At 43.8% G+C, this 13,097-nt stretch overlaps 2 protein-coding genes across 8 annotated transcripts in view; both read left to right on the top strand.

Moving 5' to 3' along the window:
* Positions 1-11,146, top strand: part of AKAP11 (A-kinase anchoring protein 11) — a 38,754-nt gene extending 27,608 nt beyond the window's left edge. For 3 of the 5 annotated variants that reach the window (XM_083624575.1, XM_083624572.1, XM_083624573.1), the window contains 4 exons: positions 3,509-3,592; positions 4,211-4,257; positions 5,315-5,475; positions 7,949-11,146. In XM_083624575.1, coding sequence (XP_083480701.1) covers positions 3,509-3,592; positions 4,211-4,257; positions 5,315-5,475; positions 7,949-8,098 — 442 coding nt within the window. In that variant the 3' untranslated portion in view covers positions 8,099-11,146. The remainder of the gene's footprint in view (positions 1-3,508; positions 3,593-4,210; positions 4,258-5,314; positions 5,476-7,948) is intronic. The other 2 variants (XM_083624574.1, XM_083624576.1) reach the window with 1 other exon arrangement.
* Positions 1-13,097, top strand: part of DGKH (diacylglycerol kinase eta) — a 764,231-nt gene that overhangs the window by 143,700 nt on the left and 607,434 nt on the right. The gene's annotated exons all lie outside the window — the stretch shown is intronic.

Here is a 13,097-nt window from a genome sequence, read left to right as displayed (position 1 = left end):
CCCCCTGGTTGAGAAACACTGATTTAGATTCTATAAAGAAACATTGTCAACAGTAGATACCTGGCATACAACTTGATGTTGATATAGTGCTCATGAAGTTTTTCCATGCAAGCTCAAGCAGTATGGACTGATGGAGGCTCCGGTAGAGAATGGGATGATGAAATGTGTCTCTAGTCCAAAGACAAATGATACAGCATCTGACATAGCAGATCTGAGTCTAATCAGTTCCTAGATAGGAGACTGCCTGGGAGCCTGGAGTTCTTTAATTCTAGTTACTACTAAATGGCACCAGCTTAACTGTGGAGTCTAATATAATTTCTGAGCACTTACACTTGGGCCACAAGATACATTTCTGGCCGTCTTCTCACTGTCTGTAGGTTGTTTAGACTGTTTGGATTGATTGGTTTGTGGACTGATGGCCTCTGAAAGTTGGCCGTATCTTGTTGAGGAGATGAACTATATTCATAACTGGGCTCAGGAAGGCGTTCAGCCTGTGATTCTGTGCCTTCCTTCCCGTGCTTAGATTAATGGCTTTCTGATTTAATCCAACCATAGTTTGACATTATGTCTGACCTAACAAACTATTGTTTCCATGACTCCTCCAAACCAGGATTTCAAATCACAGCTGGATCTTGTTTTGCAATCTCTGATTGGACAACTCACTCAGACCAGTTTGCTGCTTTAAAGGCAATGGCAAACTGGTTTGATCAAACAAGTAAGTTAACTATTTAAACTAAGGGGAGGAAGAAGGAAGGGGAAACACATGAGCACTTGACTTCTGATTACAGTTACAACGTTCCTGCCTATGTACAGCACAAAGTGGAGAGTGAATCTTCATCTGCTATTTAGATTTGTAATTATCCATAAGGATTTACTAATTGTTTGACCGACAATGCCTTCCATCTGAGAATCGGCTTTTAATTTAGTTAGCAAATTATTTTTCCCCAAGATTCTTTAGAAATGGTGGTTGTTTTATATAAATTGACAATATGAATTTATATAAATTGACATTGTGTCACAGACTTTTATGCCATTGGCTGGAATCCAAAGAGCTCTGTTGGACACACCTGTGGCCGCGGGCATGCCCAGCAAAGTTCTGGGTTGGTTGCCCTTGAACAAGAGACATACATTCTTCATTCCACCTGCAAGACACACAAGTCAAAAGCTGCCTCAGACAATTTTTTAAAATTTTTTTATTGAATTTATATACCACCCTGTACCCAGAGGTCTCAGGGCAGTTCACAGAACAAAATCAAAATATGAAACCACAATATATATAATAAAAAACTTAAACCACTTGTGTGGGTCTTTAATTGAGTCATTGTCAGAGAAAAAGGTGGGGGATTGATTGATTGATTGATTGATTGATTGATTGATTAAAACTCCCAGCTTTGTGCACCCCTACTTGGTGCAGACTTAACTCCACTGGTTGCAAATGTGAGCTAGACTGACAACCACTTTCCTATTTTTAGAAGTACATCACTCTAGTTTATAATATTTTGCTAAATTGACACCATTTTGTTCTGCCAAAGGAAGTGGTCCCAGCTGGGGGATGAGGTTCTTGCCAAATGGGACTTGTGATGGGCATAGTGTCCTGGGACACCAGGTCATACACTAGCATTTGTTCCAAATTGAAGAAGCAGAGTTGGGTCAAGCATAGGTCAAGTTCCAGAAAAGCAAAGTCCAGATAAACAAAGCCAAAGCAGAGATTAAAGTCCTAAAGGCAAAGAAGCAAAGTGGGTTGAACCTTGGATAGCACCAAGTAGAGCCTAGGCTAGAAGCAGACAGGTTAGGCTTGACTGTTGCTCCAGCAACCAGCAAGTTCAGACTGGGCCTTAAAGGTCTGCAGCATCCTTAGAACAGCTAGCCCCACCACTGATGAGTGGAGTCTAGCCCATTTAAAGAATGAGGGACTCTGGTGGCACTGGAGAAGTTGGTTGTGTATGGCCTCTGAACTGGAGTCCTTAGAATCAGAAGATGGTAATGCAGCTTCTTCAGACCGGAGAAGTTCTGGCATTTAAGGCTCCCTGCGTTATAGAACTTCAGCATGCAGATATCAAAGACTGGTTCTTAGTCCAAGAAGTTCTCAATCCACGACCTCTTCTCCTGAGGCTGAGGAGTCCCATGTCATGACATATTTTATATATATTAAAAGTGTTTTGACAGGCAACAGAACAACAGCGGGGCTTCTTAAATTTCTAACTTAGATCTCCAGTGCAAACTTTTCTTTCTCACTTGACTCCTCATCTGCATTATAAATACTGGCTTACTTACGAATTTATTCAGTGTGTGGTCAAGATCTCTAGCAAAGGAACTTTGGCCTTAGAGGTACTTTAAAATTCCTCTTTCCTTTTTAGCAGTGTAAATGTCGCTTGTAATTCTGGTGGTCTGAGCAAGGCAAGAGCAGTGGGGGTGAGCGAATGGCAGAGGCACCGCTGCATTTGGGATTCTGCTGCTCTTGCTGATCAGGATAGATGATAGGAGGGCAGTAGGAAGGCTGCTTTCCTCTGCACCACCTCCTGCCGAGAACAGCAGAGAAGCGTGGATCAGCCCCATTACCAGTAGCTGGGCTTGGTTTAGGACCCAGCGGATTTGATGGCTTTACACTTGCAGCAAGAATATCGCTGGTGATAGTGGGAGGGGGTGCTTCATGGCAGCAGAGCCCTTGCCCCCCAGTGGCGGAGCTTAGCGGAACCAGAAGAAGAGACACCTGACTCATCCTAGCCACCTCCAGCTCAACAGGTTTTCAGCACAAATATTGTTTTCAGTCCTGGATGTCTCAAGTTTATGGGCTGTCCTGTTAGAAGAGGGCCAAGGAACGTCTACCAAATACCTTGGAAGCACTACTGCTTTTGGTGACAATACCTGGTTAGATGCACTAATGGTCTGCGTGACTTGGTATAAGGCGACTTCAGATACCTTCACAAAGCCTTTTTTTCTCTCAACACACTGATTTTTGAAACAGCGTTGTAAAGAAACTATAGAGTGTGGCATTCAACCATCTTTACTCGGGGAAGACCACTGAAATCAATGCACTTAGGTATGTTCATTCATTTCAGTGAGTTACTCTGGTTAAAACTTAATTGAATGCAAGCCTTGGAATTTGCTGTTTGCGAAAGAAACTAGTACTGGTTCAGCACTTTGACATTCATGTAAACGATTAGGAAATCCAAATTATTCCTTTGTCAGTTGCTGCATTGCTGAAGCTGTGTTGCACCTGTTCTGACCTGGACCAGCTCAGCACACGAGGATTGCAGAAATCATTTGGCAGTGGGAGAAAAGTGCCACGTGAATTCACATTTATTTTTCTGAGCAGTGTTAATAGGTGCCCTTTCATTTTGTTTCTTTGTACCTCTTTCCCCCCCAAAGTGTTTTTGTATACTTATTAAGAAAATGGTGCCACAGCTCAGGAATCTGGACAGAGAACATCAAGGAAAATGAAGATTCTGGGTTCTGGTTTGGGCTAACTTTTTTCTAGTTCAGCTCTGTTCTCTTCTTCCCCTGGCAGTAATGGTAACAGCAGTAGCTGGAGCAGTCTTGGTTTAGAAGGAGATATGTATGAGGAGAATTTATCCTTTCCAACATCAGACAGGTTGGTCAAACCAAGACATTGAAACAGGCTAGTCCCTCATATATTAATGCATGAAGTCATAATTTTTCAAGACCGAATAAACTGGCATATATGAAATGTGATTCATTACCCACACGCTTTTCACCTGATCATGATTTTCCTTAACAAATTCATACTGAATGGGTCCATTTTACTGTGCTACAGTGTGACTGTCCCGACAAACATGTAAAATGCAACACTTTTGTGCATGTTCTGCTTGCTATTCTAGATGCTTCCAATTATCTCTTCATAAAAAAAGAGCTTGCTTCCTACAATATTTCTGTTTCCCCTTTTGTTTAATCATTTATTTTCTCCTAGTAATTAGAACCATTGCATATAATTCAGTGCATTATAATAATAACATATCTCCTTCTTAAAACTCCATATTTGAAAGGGAAAGGTAGAATTTCTTTCAAAGTTTTATCTGGGAAATTTACAAGCCACGTGACAGAAAATGGCGTGAGAAGCAAAGCTTCCATTTTCACAATCATTCCTTGATACTTTGGTTAATTCATACTATGTTTTCCTTGAATGTCCTATTGAAGTTTCAGACCTTAATATTATCCTGCTTTGCATTAATTCTACCTTCCTCCCCTACAGTGATGGAACAGAAGACAAAGAGGAAGAGCTTAAAGATACAATTGAAGGTAACCTTAACAGGATGTATCTATTATTCTGTAGTTGATGTAAGAATGCTCTATTTATGGATCAGTTTGTATGAGACTTGTGTCAGAAGAGCAGCCCTCAGCTGTTTCAAAGAATGACCTCTACATTTCGTAATAGCTTCTGGGCGGCTTCTGCTGAAGCTATTCCAATTCATATTTTTTCTAAGTAAAGTGTGAATATGGGAATGACCCAGCTCCATCTTAGGGACTTTGGAAATAGTTTTTTCCCCTAAAGTCCTAGAATGCTGACATTTTTATTGGCCAGCCAGATGAATCACTGAAGTTCTCTCTTCTCAGGTTAGATACATACAGTGGAGTGTATATGTCGAATGTTAAAGTAAAGGTAAAGGTACCCCTGCCCGTACGGGCCAGTCGTGTCCCACTCTAGGGTTGCGCACTCATCTCGCTCAAGAGGCCGGGAGCCAGCGCTGTCCGGAGACACTTCCGGGTCACATGGCCAGCATGACGAAGCTGCTCTGGCGAGCCAGCACACGGAAACGCCGTTTACCTTCCCGCTATAAAGCGGTACCTATTTATCTACTTGCACTTTGACGTGCCTTCGAACTGCTAGGTGGGCAGGAGCTGGGACCGAACGACGGGAGCTCACCCCACCGCGGGAATTCGAACCGCCAACCTTGCGATCAGCAAGTCCTAGGCACTGAGGTTTTACCCACAGCGCCACCCGCGTCCCTATGTCGAATGTTAGGATTTATTTAATTTCCTTAACCACAGCATGCACCACATTGGACAGTGGCCTTTCATACATTAAACTGCATTTGCCATTTTGTTGCCCATTTAGGCAGTTTAGAGAGATCTTTTTGAAACTCTTTGCAGTCGGATTTGGTTTTCACTATCCTGAATAATTTTATATCTGCAATCTTGAGCATCTCCCTATTCAGCCCTGGCCCTCGGATCATGTGTGAAGAAGGCTTTACTGTATTGCTGTTATCTGAAGAGTGGGCCACCATAATTCATTGAGTAAAATATGCTCACAGAGTATTAGGCTTTTCATCTTTATTCTCTTTCTTGCTTGCAATAGGGTTGGGAAACATAGGAAAGGCATTGGTAATCGTAAATGTTGACATAGGGCCATGCCTGGTGGACTCCCAGCTGAGAATGGCCCTGCAGTGGTTGACAGCTTCCGAAGCAGAGGTGGCCGAGCTGCATTTCCATGACGGTGTTCCAAAGGAGTTTGTTCTTGTGAGTAATGAAAGGGCTGTCATTGTACAAATTGCAGTTGCCGTCCTTCAGCTGTGTTTATCACGTTTTGTACTGCAATAAGCGAGAGTTGAAATACCTTCACAGGTCTAATCATGGATAGAATAATTAATAAAAGGTAAAGGGACCCCTGAACGTTAGGTCCAGTTGCGGACCACTCTGGGGTTGCAGTGCCCATCTCGCTTTACTGGCCGAGGAAGCCGGCGTACAGCTTCCGGGTCATGTGGTCAGCATGACTAAGCCACTTCTGGCGAGCCAGAGTAGTGCATGGAAACACCATTTAACCTTCCCGCCATTTAACCTATTTATCTATTTGCACTTTGACGTGCTTTCAAACTGCTAGGTTGGCAGGGAGCTCACCCCATCGCGGGGATTCGAACCACCGACCTTCTGATCGGCAGGCCCTAGGCTCTGTGGTTTAACCCACAGCGCCACCCGGGTCCCCATAGAATAATTAGGTAACCCCCATTAACACTGCATCTAGAACTGTTTCCACAGCAACCTGGGTAGAACTAGAGCAGGCATAGGCAAACTCTGACCTCCAGATGTTTTGGACTACACCTTCCATGATCCCTAGCTAACAGGACCAGTGGGCAGGGATGGTGGGAATTGTAGTCCCAAAACATTTGGAGGGCCGAGTTTGCCTGTGTCTGAACTAGAGCCTGAGCAGTGGCTAACTCAACTAACAAGTTAGTAGATTGGTTTGATAACACTGTTCCAGTCCAACTTGGATAGTCATTTCTGGAGGGTGGTGCCGGGGGAGTGGTCTTTGGCCCCATGGAGCCTTCAATGTGGGGTTCCTCAAGGTTGGATTTTATCCCCCTGTGCTGTTTAACATCTACATGAAATGACTTGAGTGGGGTCATCCAGAGGTTTGGAGTTAGTTGTCAGCAACATGCTGATGACAAACAGCTCTGCTTCTCCTTTACATCTGCAGGTGAGGCAGTGGAAGTGCTGAAACAATTACATATCTTTAGGCATCAGGCAAAAACATTCATCTTCTCCCAGGCCTTTGGCTAATTAAATAATCTATGGTTTTGTAAACTGGCAGGGGTTATTGTTTTTGATGGTTACTATGTTTTTATGTTGTGATGTTATTTAATAAATTTGTTTAAATTTAATAAATAAAATGACAGAACTTTGTGGCTGGGCTTGTAGTTGGAAATTTAATTTTCTGCTTTGTGGAACTTCATGCTTCTTAAAAATTTAACTTGGAGTCAGTGGTTTCATTTGATAATAGAGTAAATAATACCAGTGAAACCACACTTTTTGGACATGCATATTTTAGTGTTAATTTGTGCAAATGTGAAATGCTTATTTATTGGGGATGATGATAGATGTATGAATATTTGTTCAGCATTGGTACCATGTAGTACAGATTTTTTGGGAGTGTCACCCTTAAGAATGGCACCTTTAAGAAAATCAGAGGAAATTCTGGACTTTGAGAGTGCCTTGTTTTTACAGCTGTAAAATATCAAAACGTTTCTGGCTTGTAATTTTAATACTGTGGTTGTTAGTCTGGATATATATTTTTTAAGGAAAGAAGCTTAAAATTACTCGACTTGCAAATTATAAGTTAAAGAAAACAAATGGCTAATGCATTGGTTAGAAATACTTCCTTTGTTGCTGGGATTGAAGCAGAGAGTGAAGTGGAAGCAAGTTGTCCTTTATGTCAGGGAAGCAAGACAATTTTTGTCCTGAAAGCCACATTCTTTCTCAAGCAGCCCTGCAGGGTTTGTGTACTAGCTGTGGGAAAAGCCACCCTTCACTCTCTTCCAAACATGCTCACATTAATATATACAAATGGCACGCTCATCTCCATGACACACATATGGTCCAGGCCACCCGTCCACATGCTCTCGGCCTCCCCCATCCCCTCATTCAGCAGTTAGGCTTTCAGGGGAAAGCATTTAACATTTTTTCAAGCCCAGCTGCCCAAGCGGGGGTGTTGGTGTTGGGTGAGATCTTCATGGAAATTGCAGCTGAGGAGAGGAGGGGTGCTTTCAAGCCTAATTGCAGTGTCAGGGCAATTTTTGAGAGTCCCAGTTTGAGTGGAGGGGCAGGTCAAGGGACCAGATAAGGAAGCCCCACAGGGTATGTTTTAAGCCACAGGGAAGCGCAGTGAAGGAAGGTGATCATAGTACAGTCATACCTCAGGTTACAGCCGCTTCAGGTTGCGTTTTTTTGGGCTATGGACCGCCGAAACCCGGAAGTACCAGAACGGGTTTCGGCAGTCGTGCGTGCACAGAAGCGCTAAATTACGCTTTGCGCATGCACAGAAGCGCCGAATCGCAACCCACGCATGCACAGATGCGCAGACGTGGGTTGCAAACACTGCGGGTTGCGAACATGCATTCCGCACGGATCACGTTCGCAACCCGAGCATCCACTGTATTGTAATTTATCTTTTCAGCTTTACTTTTTAATGTAACCTGTTTTTGCTTTCTCTTCCCAGCTTTCAAAGAAACTGCAAGAGAGAGGCTGGAAAGTGGGAGACCTCTTTCAAGCAGTGTTGAAGTACTGTGAAGTAATGGAGAAAGTTGCTGATGGGGAGAGAGCTCTAGGCAGCAAAACCTTTTTTGGGTGGCTTCAGGAACATGTCTGAATGCCACATGAGAAGATGCGCTGATTTGTTCATGCCTCCTTTGGGAAGAAGGAAATGTGTATCGTATACTTTAATTAGCAAATGTACTATTTGTATTGTGATAAGCTTTGGGTTGAAAGTAAGCATAGCTGTCCTGTCAGGTGCTTTGAGATGCTCTGTATGCTTTTTAGCCCATCTTTTTATCTTCATCATAAGCCCCTCCATTCAGCCGGTGTGTATGCACTTCTGGCTAGGCTGTGTTTTGCCTGCAGCAGCAGTGAGAAGGATGAGCTTTTGTGTGTTGTGTGTAATAAGGGTTTCAGCTAAACCAGGGCAAAAAAAAACAGTTATACCTCGCTCCTCCTACTTGCCTCTTTCTTTGTGTCCTTTTCCTCTTAACAAGCTCCAAGAGGTATTCAGAGTCCACTTGCAGTTTGCTTTTGCCACTTTCCCCAGAGCAAAGCAAGACTGTGTTGATATCAGCTGCCTCTAAGGCCTAGCTGAACATGCAAGCAGAATAGGAGGGTCTGCTCACTCTGACCTGTGAAGACTCTGGTGGAAGGTTGCATTCCTTGTAAATTGACTTCTCTTAGCAGCTAGAGAGAGCTGAGAGCATGCGTTCAGATGTGTGCTCTCATTATATTTTGATATCTTTTTTGATATCTATGAAAAGTTCTATTTAAATAAAATGAACCCCCCCCCCCAGTTTGTATGTGAAACAAATATGTGCAAAGAAAAATAAGTGGGTTATTCTTAAATGCCTCCCAATAAAGTATGACAGTAGCATCAAATGCACAAAAATTAATAGCCTACCAACAGCTGGATTTTTGTAGTTTATGAGGTGGTGTCAGGAAGCATCTTTGACTTTTGATCTCTGAAGTACTGTCCCAGGACCAATGTTGCATCTTTATAAAGCAAGTTACATTTGGGACGGTTTGTGACAACAGTTGCTTGTGTTAAAGTGGATTGAACACTGCCTGTAAGAAAAATTGGCATTAGCGTTGCACAGCCATTTTAATATACTCACTTTGGAGATGGAATGACAAGGTCTGTCCACATGCGGAACATTTCTGTGCTGTAGCAGGGTCGGGGGCATACTTCCAGCTCTGCCCCAAATGCATTGCCTCCTTCCTTTGACAGTCGTCTATTGAGTCTGCTAAGGAATGCTAACGTCCAAGAAGCCTTTGCAGAGAACCAGGTTCAGCATGGGAATGTTGAAGGAAGGGCATTGGGAGGGGGGCTAAAATGTTGCCACACCCCTGCTTCAACATAGGAATGTCCTACAGGCAAGCAATGTGTGAATAAGACAATAGGTTAGAAATAATGGGTTTCTTCACAATTGCAGTCTGGGACAGGTTGACGTAGTTTTGACACTGAGATGGGTGGAGCTTTGCCCTCAATCCATATCAGTGCTTAATCTTAGGACAGCCGCTGCCTTGTGTCTTACCCTTGGCTGGAGGGCAGCAGTACGGCTTTGGTGTTGTACTCCAGCAAAAACAGAGGAGATCTTTGATTATCAAACCCCAAAGGAGGGCCGATGCATCTGGAAGCAAAAGTCTGCTGCTGCTCCTCCCCTATGACTTCAGCTTCATTCAGGTTATGGCACCTCAAGTAAAAATGCATTTCCCGTGTTTCACTGAGCATTGCTTCTCTCAATATTATTTTAGCATGCTTCTGGTCACTTTTTCCACTTTCGTTTTGAGACGTCTTTGTACATTCCTGTTAAAGCTGAAGTTGTATTTTAGGCTGTTATTGTCTGTTGTCACGTTGAGTATTTTTTCATGCCAAGCGTTTATGAATAGTTGGGAATGCAGCTGATTGGATCAGTTATGCAGAGTTAGGGCAACTCGCAGCCTGGTTTGATCTTGAGGCAGTTTACTTCAAAGGAAATTCTACCAAAGTCCAAGTAAATGTGTTTAGGTTTGTGGTATCAGTTGGCCATTGATAAAGGCAGTCAATGAATTTTGACTTTTTGCACTTTTTGCATCTTGAGGCCTCAATTTGAAGAGCAGCCTCCCTCTGTTGACCCCCTTTTAAACCCCTAACAGCTTTGTACTGTGAAATCTGTGGCTGCTTGAGGGGTGGGAAACAGCTCCTAGCCCAGTGATCACAGTGAAGGTGGCCGAGGCATCAGTCCCCGAACCCCCTTCTCCACAGTACTGTTGCACTTGAGCCTAATGGTTTCTTTGCTGCACACCTTGGTGTGGCACAGATCTTGTGCCTGTAAAAGGCAAGTTGACATTCTTCAGTTTCCCATGGCACACACCTGCAGGGCCGGAAACCTCGCCTGCTCAGTTTTCCTCCTGGACTACAGCTTGAAGGCACAGAAGCTGTAGTGAGGAGTGGATGACAACTAGAAGCAGTGCTGTAGAACAGCTGGGAAAGGGACATTGCTGCCTTCCTCCTGGGACTCTGAAACCTACTTAAGTCGCTCACGTACCTCCAAATGAGAAAGCTGGGGATTAAGGAGCCTCGGAAGCACCACCCGTGTGAAAGATACCTTGGAAAAGGAACTCTTCATCCTCTCCAAGATTCTTCACAGTCTGGTGTTTCTGAGAAGAGCTACAGGACTTGAGGTCTACATCACCCCAAAACCCAGCTGAAGTGAAGGTTAAAGCCTTGGTTTTCACCTAGTCTGAACAGCAAGCAAAAGGTGCTTTGCTGCAGCTGCATTTTGCTTAGTACTTAGGGTTGCTTTTTTCCGTTTTTCCTACATGGAGAACACAGAAATGTGGTTTCCTTGTCTTCCCAGGACGTGTCAGATACTTGTGTGAATGATGACCGCGTGTGTAAACTGCATATACTTTTCACACTTCTTCCTGCGCTGAAGTGCTTTCGGTCCAGGAAATGCGTAACATGCAGCTAAAAAGCAATTTGAATAATTAACAGTTGTTTATATCTCTGTGTAGCGAATGAAGCAAACAAGATCTTTCCCTGTGTAATGACGACTTTTTGTTTTTTTGTTTTTTGAAATGTGGTAATACACTTAGTTGTGAGATGTGAATTTCAAGTTGCACTAACCTCGTCTTTGTTGAAGCAGTCTCTTAAAATAAATTATATATAAACATATTAGGTACTGTGTAATGCTTTCTGGTTATTTATCATGGAAATTGTCAGTTTTCTTTTTTTTCTCTTCCAAAGAAAGGTAGGACTTAATTGTATGGGGATTCTTGGTTGGGAGCGTTTGTAGTTTCAGAAATGTTGCCTGAAAGCAGCTACAGAAACTTCCAGTTGCCCTGAGATTGCAGAAGCAAGGGAGAAAGACACGATGGCTCCATCTAATGGCTAACTGCTACTCAGGCAACCACACCAGCGAGGAGAGATTAGACTGGCCCTAAATGAACATAAGATGTCTGTTGGATAATAATAATAATAATTTTTATTTATACCCCGCCCTCCCCAGCCAAGGCCGGGCTCAGGGCGGCTAACAAGCAATAATAAAAACAAGTTGAATGAATACAACTTAAAAACAAGATTAAAATACAACATTAAAATATTGAAACATTAAAATATTAAAATGCAGCCTCATCACAGGAGGAGAAAGGAAAAAGAAAGACGGGGAGGGAATCAAATTGGCTCCAAGCCAAAGGCCAGGCGGAACAACTCTGTCTTACAGGCCCTGCGGAAAGAAATCAGATCCTGCAGGGCCCTGGTCTCATGAGACAGAGCATTCCACCAGGCCGGAGCCAGTGTTGAAAAGTCCCTGGCTCTGGTTGAAGCTAATCTAACTTCCTTAGGGCCCTGGACCACTAGGGTGTTGCTATTTATGGACCTTAAGGTCCTCCGTGGGGCATACTGGGAGAGGTGGTCCTGTAGGTACGAGGGTCCTAGGCCGTGAAGGGCTTTAAAGGTCAAAACCAGCACCTTAAATCAGACCCTGTACTCCACCGGGAGCCAGTGCAGCTGGAAAAGCACTGGGTGAATATGCTCCCATGGCAGAGACACCGTGAGGAGCCTCGCTGCAGCACTCTGCACCCGCTGGAGTTTCTGGGATCAGGGCAGTGACCCATCAAGTCCATCCTCTTTTTCTCACAGTGGCCAACCAGATGTCTGGGGGAAGCCTACAAGCAGAATCTCCTTCCTTGTAACTTGAAGCCATGGGTTCGGATCCTACTCTCTGGAGCAGGAGAAAACAAGCTTTCATGTGGCAGCCCTTTAGATATGTGGCTATCCTATCTCCTCTCAGTCTCCTCCTTTGCAGGCTAAACATACCCAGCTCCCTCAATCATTCCTCGTAAGGGTTGGTTTCCAGACCCTTGATCATCTTGGATGCCCTCCTCTGCACCCGTTCCACCATGCCAATATCCTTAAATTGTGGTGCCCAGAACTGGACACAGGACTCCAGGTGTGGTCTGACCAAGGCAGAATAGAGAGGTACTATTACTTCCCTTGATTACACCTCTCTTGATGCAGCCTAGAATAGCATTTGCTTTTTCTGCAGGTGCATCACACCGTTGACTCATATTAAGCTTGTGGTGTATTAAGAACCCTCAATCCCTTTGCTGCCTAAGCGCTGAACATTTCATTTGCCCCTATAAAAATTCATTTTGCTAGTTCGGGCCCAGTTCCCCAATCTGTTAAGGTCATTTTGAATTCTGATTGTGTCTTGTACACCATTAGCTACTCCTACCAATTTGGTGTCATCTGCAAATAGGATGAACATCCCCTCAATTCCTTCGTCAAAGTTGTTTATAAAGATGTTGAACAACGACGGGCCTAGGTCAGAACCCTGTGGCACTCTACTTGTCCCCTTTTCCCAGGATGATGAGGAACCATTAGTGAACACTCTGGGTTCAGTCAGAGATTTGTCTGGCATGACTTGATTTTGAGAAACCCATGCTGGCTCTTATGAATCTGTTGTTGGCATCCGTCTGTCTCGGGAGCCAATGGAAGAGTGGGCCTTGCAGGTAAAATAAAACCTTTTGAGAGTTACAATTCCTGCTGTGACTGTACAGACTGATATGGGAGAGACATGTTTTCTTGCAGGTGGGGCAGAAGACAACATCCAGTCTTGCTGCTA

Source organism: Podarcis filfolensis (genome assembly GCF_964270895.1).
Source record: "Podarcis filfolensis genome assembly, chromosome: 7".
Taxonomy (NCBI): Eukaryota; Metazoa; Chordata; class Lepidosauria; order Squamata; family Lacertidae; genus Podarcis; species Podarcis filfolensis.
Note: the sequence above shows the minus strand (reverse complement) of the source record. Positions and strands in the feature narration are given on the sequence as shown.